Source organism: Mirounga angustirostris, unplaced genomic scaffold (assembly GCF_029215605.1).
Source record: "Mirounga angustirostris isolate CCGP_5_RB_7025 unplaced genomic scaffold, mMirAng1.0.hap1 SCAF_18, whole genome shotgun sequence".
Taxonomy (NCBI): domain Eukaryota; kingdom Metazoa; phylum Chordata; class Mammalia; order Carnivora; family Phocidae; genus Mirounga; species Mirounga angustirostris.
Window position 1 is genome coordinate 1,345,966 of NW_026991726.1, and position 14,062 is coordinate 1,360,027.

The following is a 14,062-nucleotide window of genomic DNA, read 5'->3' on the forward strand; positions in this document are numbered from 1 at the left end:
GAATGATTCAAAATCTGCTATTTCTGGAAATACAAAGAGTGAGAAGGGAGGGGTCAAGTGGTACATTAGAAAAAGGTGTGAAGATCAATGATGTACAGATATCATAAGGGTTGATGGATTGCACTTTTCCACATATTTCAATACACACAATTTTTCGAATGCGTATGAACAATTGCAACCATTTTGGCCATTAGCTATTACCCTTCAGCTTTTTATTCCATTTTGGTAAAAATGGGTATTTTTGTAAAACTAATGAAGGATCAGCAACATGAATACTTATAACAATCTCTTCACAACTCCCGACACAGATATAGTTAGTTAGCATTTAACCTGAGATACAATCTGTGGAGAGGTTGTTTTAGACATTTCTTCCTTCATTGTTGCATCGATTCATACTGATGGTGGTGATTCATGGATGGAACTTAAAGAAAAACTGGCTATAGCATGGCTTTTTTTTTTTTCTTTCTGTACTAGTAAAAAAAAAAAAAAATAATAATAATAATTATAATAACAATCACAGAATTCATGTCCTCACAGTAGCCAGAAGCTAAAATAATGTGCTTCCTTATTGCACGTCAAACCAAGAAGTGTATAAAAGACAATGCTTCCCAATCCAAATTTGAAAGCCAGGTTCATCTCAACTGGATTCGGAATGTGCTGATTTCCATGGGACTCAAGTTGATCTCACTTATATTTCGGGCGTCTGGAGGTGAATGCATCAAGGATAATGATGAAGGTATGAGACTTGCGACAGTAAACATGCTAAAAAGCTTCTGTACCAAAATCTAGAAAATAAATGATAAAAAAAATTGCACAGTTAGGTCAACTTTGAAGAAAGATTAGTAACACATCTATATATTTATTCAGTGGAAAATAGTAGGAGAGTAAAACAGTGTATTTGAAGTTTCCTTTTAATGATAAAAAGAGGAAGAGGAAGGAGATTAGATACAGCTATGCATGCCTGGACACACAGACCACCCTGGGAGGGACACCTAGGAGAAGTGTAACCAGGAGAGGACAGCTCACTCTACATTCTTCTTCTGAATTTCTTGAGAACTTATCACGTGCAGGGGCCACTTTTTCAATAAAAGAAAACACATCTATGAGCCAGCAAGCTTTAAAAACATCCGTATCCTCTTACACCCAACATTTACACCTAACAGTTGTCGTTCTTCTTGTTCCCAAAGAGCTGAGAGAAAGGACACAGGCTCCTCATGTCAGTGAGTCCCATTTTCAGGGTTGGGGGGTTGCTGAGAAAGTACTACCCTCATCCCATGTCTCTCTGGACCATATAATCCCCTTAAAACTTGACGCCTTAATGTCTATATACAAATGCTTACAACCAAGTACACTCACATCATCAGTAATAAGGTGAAGCGTAAATATCATGAAAAACAAACCCAAAACCATCAGTGCTTTCTTCGCACCAATTCCACGGAGGGCATGATACGAGAAATGAAGAAGCTTATCTGCCTAAGTGGATTTTGACCCCCTACCATATTGTCTTTTCTCTCCTTTTCAGACCCTATGCACATTCTAGTTGGTAGGGTTGGAAATGAATCTCTTAAGTCTGATCTACAGGTTATCTGTGAGGTTTTGGAGAAGAGCTGGGTCAGCTGAGCTGCCCCGTGGGGCAGACCTGCCTGTGTGCCATCCAGCTGTCTTCTCTGAGCACAACCTGCTCAGAGCCAGAAGCAGAAGGCTGGAGGTTCATTTCCTTCCAAGGAGAGCCTGAGGGAACTATCAGAAAGACCAGCTCAAAGGAGACAGAAAAACTGGGCAGCCGGCAGGTCAGCCTGAAGACCTGTTTGGCTGGCACAGCGAGGACTCCTATGCAAATCTGTCTTGATCAGGAGATCTAGACCCTCATTTCCCCTGGGACAACAACTGACTGGAGCTAAGTAAGGTTGCTTCGGGGCCGTGGTGAAACTCCCCGACTGGCCAGTGTCACCACTTCCCTACCCCACCCCACCCCACCTTTAGTTATTATAAAACCTGCTTTTGCCCCTCTGAGACTTCATGGACCTAGATCCTACATGAGCATGTGTGAGAGAGGAGGGAATATTGGGGGATGGGGGGTGGGGAGAGGATGTTTTGTCAGCTGGCAACGGAAGGCCTAGGAATGGAGGAGAATGTTGCCCCTACACGTGCCCATGTTCCAGACGTGCATTTTGATGCTGACAAGGAGAAGAGATCGAAGGTTGAGAAAGTGCTTTCTTAAGATGGAGAGACTTGAGCTAAATTACAGCAGCTGAGGGGAATGAGTCCACGAAGAGGCAATGAAACATTATCTTATTGTCAGAATGATTAGCAGAAAGCAAGGATTTCAAAGCACATGAAATCAACAAGCAAAAACCACTTTTCAGCTCACCTTTCCCTGGGTTGTGGAACAAAGCAGCCCCGTGTCTCTGCTCGAGAAGCGGCAGTCAAACCCCTTCCTGTGGAGGATCAAGGCTGCCTCATCGGAATGCTTGCCATCCACCTGCAGATGAGCATAGAGTGACAAGACGCCACAGCGACATTAAGGCAAATAGCGACACTACTGTATACTCCACTGTTTTAAAGTCAGCGTCCCCAAACCAAAAATGCTCACTTTATTTAGCAGTGAAGCCAGGAAAATTCATTTCCCCTCCAGTCCCACGTTCACTGTCACACCTGCTACATCCCCTCTACCTCCCCCACAAGGAGGCAGGTGACAATATGTTTTAAGTCACCTCATGCCCTGGTTTCTGGCACAGTCCCCAAGGACCTGCGTGTCCTTTTGTCTACATGCCACATACTGTTTTATCAAAGTTTCTTCAAATAAAGCATTTACATTTTTTTAATTTAAATTCAATTACTTAACATATAGTGTATTACTGGTTTCATGTCTAGGTAGAGGTCAGTGATTCATCAGTCTTATATAATACCCAGTGCTCATTACATCACGTGCCCTCCTAAATGTCTATCACCCAGTTACCCCATTCCTGTAACCCCTCCCCTCCAGCAACCCTCAGTTTGTTCCCTATGATTAAGAGTCTCTTATGGTTTGTCTCCCTCTCTGGTTTTGTCTTGTTTTACTTTTTCCTCCCTTCCCCTATGATCCTGTTTTGTTTCTTAAATTCCACATACGAGTGAGATTATATATGATAATTGTCTTTCTCTGACTGACTTATTTCGCTTAGCATAAGACCCTCTAGTTCCACCCACGTCGTTGCAAAGGGGCAAATAAAGCATTTAATTTTTATTTATTTGGTTTTTAACATACACGCCAGCTGAATAAAGTGTACCTGAATTTAGTCCTTATCTGGTCATTGAATGATGTATCATCCATCTCAAAACTGAAACACACTTCTTTATTGAATGCTAATTTTTGCTAATTGCATTAACATTTTTAATCTTTAATACACTGGTTCATTATTTTTATATAAAAGACATTTAAATTGAGTTAGTTATGCTTATCACTTGCTAGGCCAACCACATTTATTAGCTTGATGTATCATTTAAATTCACATTACAGAAGCTATTCTTCTTGTGCAAAGAGAAAAATACTAAACATGACAAGTAAGCTACAGGGATCAATATATACTTTCTTGCAGTAAAATTTCTTGCATCCATTTAAATAAAGATGCCAGGAGTGCTCTGAATATTTTAAGTTACAATTCTCTTAATAAATTTTATGTTTCCTCAAGGGGGGAGACGCTTCTGATAATAAGCAAAATAAATTAAGAATCCTTGGACGAATTAAGAAAGGGACAGCTATTCAAAGGAGTTCAGTGTGCTCAGCACTGACCTGTGATGAAAATGATCCCTTTTTCTCCTCTGTGGCCACAGATACGAATATGTCCAAGTTCTTAATCATCTTCACTGGGGGATATGATTTTTAAATGTGCCACAGAGACATCTTTTCTGAGGAGGAGCTGTCAGCATTCTCACCACTGATTTGACTTTAATGTGCCTCAACAATTTAAAGCTGGCCTCACCTCGGATTCTTGGCTGGAATAACCTGCTTTATGATATTTCACACTGGTATTCTGCAGTGGTACTGCTAAGATTTTGTTTGAAGGGAGAGGAAAAAGTCATTTAAGGAATTCTGAGTCATCACAGGACCAACATGATAAACATAGCAAGTTTAAATCATATGACAATGTTTTCTAATAAAATTTCAAGGTGGGGCGCCTGGGTGGCTCAGTCGGTTAAGCGACTGCCTTCGGCTCAGGTCATGATCCTGGAGTCCCGGGATCGAGTCCCCCATCGGGCTCCCTGCTCGGCAGGGGGTCTGCTTCTCCCTCTGACCCTCCCCCCTCTCATGTGCTCTCTCTCATTCTCTCTCTCTCAAATAAATAAAATCATGGGGCACCTGGGTGGCTCAGTTGGTTAAGCGACTGCCTTCGGCTCAGGTCATGATCCTGGAGTCCCTGGATCGAGTCCCACATCGGGCTCCCTGCTCAGCGGGGGGTCTGCTTCCCCCTCTGCCCTCTTCCCTCTCGTGCTCTCTGTCTCTCATTCTCTCTGTCTCAAATAAATAAAATCTTAAAAAAAAATAAAAAAATAAAAAAATAAAATTTCAAGGTGTTTCACACAGTCCCAAAAGAGCATGAAAAGAACACAGTAAAAAAAAAAAAAAAAAAAAAAAAAAATCCTTCATTTATGACATACATAAGGTCTCCAGAAGGACAAGGACAAGTCTCTCGTGTGCTAAGTGTATAGGCTTGGAATAGTTACTGATCACCTAAGCATCAGTTTCTTTGCCTATAAAATGGACCTAATGCAGGTTTCCCCTCTTCATGGAGTCATGGCGTCTAGTAAGACGTTGAAAATACGAGGTATGGTGGCTTAGCTTATAGGACAGAATGTGTTGGTGTAGAAGCTACAGAAAATGGATCAGAACCTGGGCTGGGAGTCAGGCAGCTCGACATCTAGATCCTAGCTCTGCAATTTCCTAGATGCTTTTAGCAAAACCTGGTTTCTCCTGTAGCATAAAATGGAGATGAAATTCAATTGTGTAACAGAGACTCAGCCCAGTGTCTGCAGCAGAGGAAGCCCTTGGTACATTTTAGCCATTATTCTTTCTGTCATTGTAATCTATCAGATAAGTACTGGTGATTATTTTCCCAATAGCTCACTTAATTTTTTATTCACAAATTTTCTTTAGTGACATTATAACTCTGTAGCTGAGGAATCAGAGACCCTCCAAACTGTATGTCAACAATTATGCATCAAAATCATAACATAACAAAATCATGACTAAGTCCCAATTCAGATTCACTATTTACATGGTCTATTGATGAGGCTCTTTTAAAAGCACTTATCATTATAACCTGAAGCATTTAGCCATTTTAACTCACTAAACCATCCTTACAAAACCACCAGACAGCCGGCTTTGTGAAAATTCCTGCAACACATCTGCTCTTGAAATAATGAATGTGTGAGGCCTTTACCAGACTGGAGGTGATAATAAAAAAAAAAAGCAAAAGGAAGCATCTTTGGAATTTTGCCATTAGTTTTACAAGAGATTTAAACAATACAAAAGTAGAAATTGAAGTCATAAAGAGTAATTTTCACTGATGGAAAAATGTTACACTTTCTCTAAAAACCAAAACTGCATCACTTTCGTAAGGACCAGAACACCAACTGAAATAGCAATCATCTTGTCCAAGTTTTTAAAAATTAAATATTCATGAAAGTATCAGTTTTCAAGCAAAAATACCTGAGGCAAAGCAGCAGTTTTTCAGTTTCAAAGTCTGTCTCGTCATTTTATTTCCAAGAAAACTGTTTTTCAAAGTAGGGAAACTGTGAATTTAACTTGAATATGCATGCAAGAAAACAGATACTTTCGCAAAAAAGATGCTGTTCACTCGAGGAGAGTAAACAGACTCTGAAAGACCTGTTTTTATATTCATTAATGTATGAGTACTATCCGGACCTCAGAAAAAAAAGGGGGGAGGGAGGAGGGAAGAAAATTGACCAAGTTTGAAATTGCACCAAGCACTATGCTAGGTGAACTTCAAATCAAGTGTCTCTGTTTACAGCTCAGATCACATTTGAGACTGAATCCCCTCGGGAAGGCCTGGGTGTTCCGAAGTCACTTGGAGAATCCACCGCAGAACTTACTTCCAGGGGATAAAGCAACCTGTGGCTCTGAGGCTAAGCAGGGCCCGGGAGGTTTCTCTGGCAACGGGGTGGGGTGGGGGGGACGGAAGATGGTGCGGCTGGCAGAACGACGCCATCAAGGCTAGAAGCAGCTGGACTGGGGGCAAAACACACGAACCAGTCCTGTGTCTGCAGATACGTCATTTAACCTCTCAGAACTCAGAAAACTCGGGAGACTCGTGAAGCGCCCCTCTGAGGATCAAGTCCCAACCACAATGACAGTAACAGTAATCGCAGCTAACACTTTTTGAGCACTTGCCGTGTGTGGGACCCTGTACAGAATACTTCTCACGGAAGAACTCAATTCATCTCATAACAGCCTTTGAAACAGTGGAGGTGGTATACAAGTTTGTATTATTATATTTAAGTGCACATGAACATCGCAATCATGAAGCATGCCTTCTCATAGTCAACTAGCAATGATCACTGACCGACCCTACATTAGTCCTTCATGACCTTTCCCACAGATGGTGGATCCTTCTGAGGGTGTCCCATCATAACTGAGTGGTCAAGAGAAAAACAGGCAGAGTATTCCCTAACATTTTCAGCACTCTCACTCCCCTTTGTTTCCATACAAGAGGAGTAGAAGGTTCTGGGCGGGGATCTGGAGTCAACATGCTGGGGTGCGCCTCTCAGCACACCATTTACTGGCTGCATGACCTGGGAAAGCTACCTACCATCTTTAGGTCAGCTAGTTTCCTCTTCTGTAACAGGGGGGCACAATATTGCCTACCTTCACAGTACTGCTGGGAGAGCTAAATAAGGCTCTCTTTACAAAGAAAACACTCAGCATAATGCCCGGCACACAATTTTAGGTATCTTATTAACTTTTCAAAAAATATATACGGAATACAAGTCAAGGTGACATCGAGATTTACTTTGGGAATAAAATTCAACCTCCAATTTATTAAAAAAAAAGTGCCTACATTTTATTTCATTTTTAGCAACAATCACCACTGCTCATGACTGAACTCTCACTGTTGACAACCTTCATTCGTCACGCACTCAGTGCTTAGTACGTGCCAGATACTGTTCTAAGTGCTCTACAAACATTAACTCATTTGATCCCTAGGACACCTCTGAGGTGTGTCCTGTTATCATGGCCACGCTGCGAATGAGGCAAATGGGAGAATGAGGGGCTGTGTGCTAAGCAAACTGGCCGGTAAGCACAGGTGATGCGCTCAAACAAAGGCAGCGGGACTCCAAAGTGCTCTACCAGCTTCGCCCCCCTGCCTTCACGCTAGCTATGGACTGGCGCTCAAGGACACCCGCTAGGAGGGGAAAGAGAAAGAATCACTTTTAATGTAACAGAAGAAAAGGCTATAACCCGAAGGAGCTCACTCTCTGATCTGAGCTTAGAAAAAGGGAGTATTTAATCCAAGGTTCCAGCAGCCTAAAACCACGACTTATCAGAACATACATTAGTTGAGAAAGGAAGGCATGGACACTGTCATTTCCACCCACCCGCCCCATTTTAAACGGGATTTAAAGCCATTCTGAAAATCATATATGCACACGGCAGTGTCCCATAAGCAGAGCAGCAGGCAAGTGTCCCTCCATCGACATGGGTGAGAACCCAGAAGAGAGAGCTGTGGCCGTCCCATCTCACACCAAAAGAAATCTGACTTGCTCATTAATAAGGTGAGCTTCACAGATAAGCACACTCCTGGAAACTGTAGTCAACGTTATGTGTGCACCCTTTTTTTCTGTGGAAGAGAGAAGCCATAACTTCGACTAGATTCCCTAAGAGAAATGTGTCTCTATCCTCCTCAAAGAATGTCTAAGGTCCATACAAATTAAGGCATGGCTAAACAGCTGGTGGAGAAATTTCTCCAACCTGCCCAGATTCCTTGAAAATGCCGACTGACATTCATCTTTCCCTGTATTCTGGCAACTGGAAAGGTGGGAAAACTGCACACTGCATTTTAAGTCCTGAGACAGGAAGTAACCAGTAGGAATTCATTTTCCAGGGCATTCATTAAAATGTCCAATAACAGTTATCCTGTTTCGATCAACAAGATAAGATGACAGAAAGAACAGAGAAGGTGAAGGGCTGTACAACGAGGAAATTTTCTCCACAATTTTCACCTTTCCAGAAGCCAGGGAGATTAATAAAGCACCGATCAATTCTTCTAAGAAAGGCAAAATGAAGTAAAAACCTTAAACTGCCTCTTATAAGAAAAGGGGGTGTGTAAACAAGTGGAGAGAGAAAACCTTATTCAGTAAGTGGTGATGTTGAAATGATAATATTTAACTATTTGCAAGAAATCAGAATAAAATGTCAGAGATAGAGCTAAATGTAATACACAGAGAGAGAAGTAGATACAGATATAAAGATACATATCTATAAATGAATTAAATAAAAATACATCTGAACATAAAAGAGGTGGAAATAATCTGGGGGAAAGAAAAAGGTTGAACAACGTATCATTGTGCAAAACATCAAGGCATCATGGCTCCATGAAGCCTTTAATTAAATGGCTTAATCAAATTCCTTCTGGTCCCTGGAATGTCTGCATTCCAGGCTGAAGCTATCTCTCCAGCCTACAGAACCCCGACCGATGATCCATGCCCCTGTGAGATTCTCCCAGCATCCTCTCTACCAAGACTCCCTTCCCCCCTAATCAATACCCTTTCCTGAGGATGGCATGGTTTTCCTGTTCCCGACCACTTCACTGGTGCTCCTGTTCCCCAGCTTTCAAGCCTTTACAGAATCTTCTTTTTAATATCTCAAGCTTCTGACAGTACAAGAAAAGGAGATGGTAAAGAGAAGAGAGGGGGGCCGAGCCTCCAGGAGGAGAAGGCTGACAGTTCACTGCTAGACGGGACTTCACTGGCACACCCGGCGGTGCTGCGAGGCAGGGTTTAAGAGATGCCTGCTCCCATCATCCTCTGACTGCAACTAGATGACATGCAATCAGTTTTTTCCAAAAACATATAAAATAAGAGCAACATATGCTTATATAAAACCATAAACTCATCTACCAATACAGAATAATTCCTGAAAAACTGGACTCTGAGGAACAGATTTAGTAACTCTTAAGAAGTCAAACGCCACCCTCTGAGGCCCTGTACAGCACCCAGATTCAGAAAACCTGCATGTGGGCCCTAATTCTGCCATGTACCACTGTGTAATTTTATCTTAGTCATTTAATTTCTAACTTTTACTTTCCCAACTTAGTCAATGGAGATAACAGTAATTTCTAGAATCATGAGAGTTTTTGAAAATTACTGATTCCTAAGTTGCCCCACCCCAGACCTAGGGAATCAGAATATCAGAGATGGGGAAATTTGTAAGTCTTCTCTATTTCAAAATCTCCCTGGTGTGATCTGGACACATAGGACTCTGAGGACTGGTAGCTGGAAATGCTGCAGCACCTTGATGGGTTAGCAACACCTCCAACCCTACCTTGCCTCTCTCACTGTTGCTCGAGTCCATAACCCCTTTCTCCCTGAGGAGTCAGGCTGCCCATGTGACGTTTAGAACTTGAGGAACCATCAGACGGTGACCCGGGAGCTGGGCAAGCAGGGGCCTCCTCCATCCCGCTGCCGACGAGGAGGTGCGGCAGAAACAAAGACATGCCTCCATCGTGTGAAGGTGGTTCTCAGACATGTTTCTTGTGGGAGGTGGTAGTTAGGAAAATGCTTACTTACATACAGGCCAGTGGAGACCCTGGTCTGGCTTGGAAGCTAAGAGCTATGTTCACACTACTTCAATGGGAAAAATGCTTTGCAACCTCCAGAGGAACAATTCATTATTATATGTTTGGAGCTGCCAGCACACAGAAATAGGGATACAATCCAAAATGCTGAGGTCTGGTTTCTGGATTTCTTCCAAGTGATTTTTGTCTTCTTTTAGTGTAACCATGAAATTACACTTGACACCTTTTTAAGTACCGAGCTTTCTTTGATTCAATACCTACGTCAGCTTCTTTCAATGATTATTTTCCTATTATCAGAGGTTAAGGGACAGAATGCAATTCTTTAAAGAAGTGATTTTGAATGGACAAATCAATCCCCTTGGATTACCGGTGAGCTTTTAACCAACTGTTAGAAATATGTGCTAAGAGTCAAAGACTAACACAGGAACTGGCACTGATTGATAGGATAAAGTAAAACAGCCCCCAATAATACCGACTTCTGATCATGTGCCAGTGTGCTAGTTATGGTTACACATAATATTTCAGCCTTTATTCTTCCTGGTCAAATTGTTAAATTGCTTTCTATTTCCTCTGCTAAAACCCTAGTTTGCACCTGAGCCGGCAAGTACCATAAGCACCATCAGGACAACGTATGTTTATAAAGCACTTCTGTTTCCAAAGGGCTTTCACAAGCATTAGTTTATGTGTTGCTCACAACAGACCCGCAGCAGGCAGATCTGATATCAGCCCCATTTTATAACGGGCAGCTGAGTCGGCACTCGGCCAGCCATCAGGGAGTGGAGGTGGGCCACCTGTTGAAGGGTGTGAGGAACAAGGGGAAGCCAAGCGGACATAGTGAGTGGAGACCAGACCACACGGAGCCGAATTCTTCAGAGTGTGAACCAACTGAATAGCAACATTCATTGACTCCAGACAACTGGATCTGCTTCCAGAAAACAATCATGGGAAAGAGTCATCTAGAAACGAGGCTAAGGAACAGTGGCCGCCATGTGCCCCAGAAGCCTTCAGATCCTTAGGTTGCTAATGTCCTCTACCATCATGCCCAGAGGTGGCAACCTGAGGCTCAGAGTCTTTAGTACCACCCCCCCCATCCCCTCATTCCCTTTGGCTTATGAATTAATGAGAGGAAAAGCTCAGGGAGGCTATCCATCGCTGGTGTGTTCTTTCCATGAGTCAAAAAGTTGACCCACAAAAGACTAGCAGAATCCTAGAAACAGAGCTCATGAGATTCGCTCAATCAGCAAATTGTTGCTGAGCCCCTTCTATGTGCAACCATTCTTCTAGGCAACAGGATGCAGCAAGGAATCAAAGAAAAGACCAGCTCACATGGAGCTTCTATTCTCACCATGGCACCCACGTTTAGGCCTTTCTACTTGCTTGTAACTCTTCCTGGACCACTCTACCCCCAGAAATCTGCATGAGTCACTTACTCTCTAACCTCCTTCAGATTTTTACTCCATTAACACCCTTTCTGCAAGGTCCTCTTCCAACCACACTATGCAAACTCGCATCATCTTCCAGAACCATCCTTCCCTATTTTCCCTAACACTTATCACCATCTAACACATTATATGTTTCTCTTATTTTTTCTTATTTTTCTCCTCCCACCAGAATCCATGCTTCAGAAACGCAGGAGTGATTGTCTGGTTTGCTCATGACAGTATCCCTAGTGCCTTTAGCTATAACTGGCACGTAGTAGGCATGAAATAAATCCTGGTTCGTTCGCATGATCAAACAAGGCTTTTGACACATGCAGATATGCGCAGGCCTCCTGTGTTCACCTGAATTCATTATCATAAGCCTCATGGATATTCCTACATAGGCCTAAGTTCCTTCTCTTGGTCATACAGTTTTAAAAGCCCTATATGTCCCAATTTGCAGGCATTTATCCTTACTTTACTTGGTTTGCTTTAGTTCTTTGTGCTTAAACGAAACATTTTTCTCTTCTTATGTGGTCTTCAACATGAGCATTCTCTTCTTTTCATACTCAGACCATTTATTACATTCCCTGCAGAATCCCTAAGCACTTAAGACTATTTGTAGCTACACATATGTCAATTCACAATATCACAAAACAGCTCTACAAAAGATAAAAATGATGTCAAATGTCTAATTTTTATTCTTTTCAAATGCAATCTCTGACTTTAAAAGTAGGCATACATGTAAACAAAAGCAGTCTAACTGAATTAAAATTCCAAATCTAATAAAACCTTCCCCTCTCTTCCTCTAGTATATCTTTGGATGTCTCTAAATAGTTGGGTTTCTCAATGCAAACATCTGAGTTGCAGTGATTTTCAAGAGAAAGATATGAATGTACAAGGCCTCTGATACAGAAATAATTAAATGCTATGCTTCTTAATTCTCTAACTCCTCAAGAAACACTGGCTAACAAGGAGAAATGAATGGAAAATGCCAGAAGAGCTGATCTTACGGCCTGTTCTCCCACCTACTATAATGTGACCCCAGGGCCAGTTTTTGCTTTCTTATCTGTACAAAGATAATATACCCTGACCTTCTCACCACATAGAACTTTTCCGGGAATAACATAAATTAGTAGTGGGATATGCTCTAAACTACACAGCAACAGTCAAATGAAAGGTAGAATGATTTTGCCTAAAGGCCAAGTCCTCTTAACAGCTCCTTGAGGCGCAGTAAAACCCACAGTACAGTTGACCCTTGAGCTGTGCAAGGGGTTAGGGGCGATGATCCCCCTCCCCCGAGTCAAAAATCCGCATGACTCTGACTCTCCCAAAACATAACGACTAATAGCCTACTCTTGGTTGGAAGCCTTACTGATAACATGAACAGTTGATCAGCACACATTTTGTATGCTATATGTATGTTACACTGTATTCTTATAATAAAAGAAGCTAGAGAAAAGATGATGTTAAGAAAATCATAAGGAAGAGAAAATACATTTTCAGTCCTGTAGTGTGTTTATGGGAAACAATCTGTGTAAGTGGACCAGTGCAATTCCAGCTCATGCTGTTCAAGGGTCAGCTGCAGTTCTTTCTGCTTCTCATCCCCTTATATCAAATACATCACAAAAAAGTAATTCTTTATAGATACATTTTGGGATATACCTTTGACTGTATTGTCCTCAGATTAACGAGATGAATGTCACAAGGCAAAGATGACAGTAACGGAGAGAATTCACCTAGCAGCTGAAGGGTGGGCACGGGGATCTTTTCTGTCATTGTAAAGACAGGATGATTCAGGAAAGAGGAAGTTATGTGGCTAACGAGAGAAGGATAACTGACTGACTTCTTTTCTTCTTCCTATCAAGAAAAAACAGGGGGGGCGGAGCAAGATGGCGGAGGAGTAGGAGACCTGGATTTTGTCTCCTCTCAGGAATTCAGCTGGATAGGGATCAAACCATTCTGAACACCTACAAACCCAACAGGAGATCAAAGAAAAGAAGAGCAACAACTCTCTGAACAGAAAAGCGACCACTTTCTGGAAGGTAGGACGTGCGGAGAAGTGAATCCGAGGCGATATTCGGAAGGATAGACGGCGGGGGAGGGGCCTCCGTCGGCCGCTTCTGGCAAGTGATAGAGCCGCGGAGCAGAAATTCGGAACTTTTAAAAGTCTGCTCCGCTGAGGGACGTCCCTCTGGTGGCCAAGCGGGGGGTGAAACCCTCCGGGACAGTGTGGTCTCAGGACCCTCGGGGTCACAGAAAGACCGGGGGTGCCCGAGTGTGGCAGAGCTCCCAGGGATCGGAGCAGGGAAGCCGGCGGCAGAGGCGGAGCCCAGGCCGGGCTCTCAGCTCGGGGTGGCCATAAACCGGGATCCGCGGCCCAGTCGGGCCCCTACGCCTCCGGCAGGGACCCAACAAGCGGCAGATCCGGGGAGACTCACCTTCCTCCCCCGGGAGGAGCCGCGCGGGAGGGCACCGCAGGGATCTGCTGGGTTTGGAGACTCCAGACCGGGTCGGGTGCCAGAGATAGAAACGCGCGGTCACAGGCCGGTTGAGCACGGAGTGCAGCCGGAGACCGGGGAGACGGAAGTGACTGATGGCTTTTCTCTGGGGGCTCACTGAGGAGTGGGCCCAAGTTCTCGGCTCCTCTGGGGCGGAGATTGGGAGGCCGCCATCTTCACTCTCCGCCTCCAAAGCTGTGCGGAAAGCTCGCAGGGAACAAAAGCCCCGGAGAGCAAACCCGAGCAGATGACTTAGCCGGGAGGGGGCAAGGGCGGGGCAATTCCGCCTCTGGCAGAGACATTTGGAAACCACGGCAACAGGCCCCTCCCCAGAAGATCGGCGAGAACA

General features: G+C 43.4%; 1 protein-coding gene across 5 annotated transcripts in view; it reads right to left on the bottom strand.

The window, feature by feature from the left end:
* Positions 1-324: 324 nt before the first annotated feature.
* LOC135363079 (alpha-mannosidase 2-like) overlaps positions 325-14,062 on the bottom strand; it is a 107,616-nt gene continuing 93,878 nt past the window's right edge. For all 5 annotated transcript variants that reach the window (XM_064583775.1, XM_064583777.1, XM_064583779.1 and 2 more), the window contains 3 exons: positions 12,878-13,072; positions 2,372-2,482; positions 325-785 (listed from right to left, as the gene is read on the bottom strand). In XM_064583775.1, the coding sequence (XP_064439845.1) occupies positions 633-785; positions 2,372-2,482; positions 12,878-13,072 (459 nt within the window). In that variant the 3' untranslated portion in view covers positions 325-632. The remainder of the gene's footprint in view (positions 786-2,371; positions 2,483-12,877; positions 13,073-14,062) is intronic.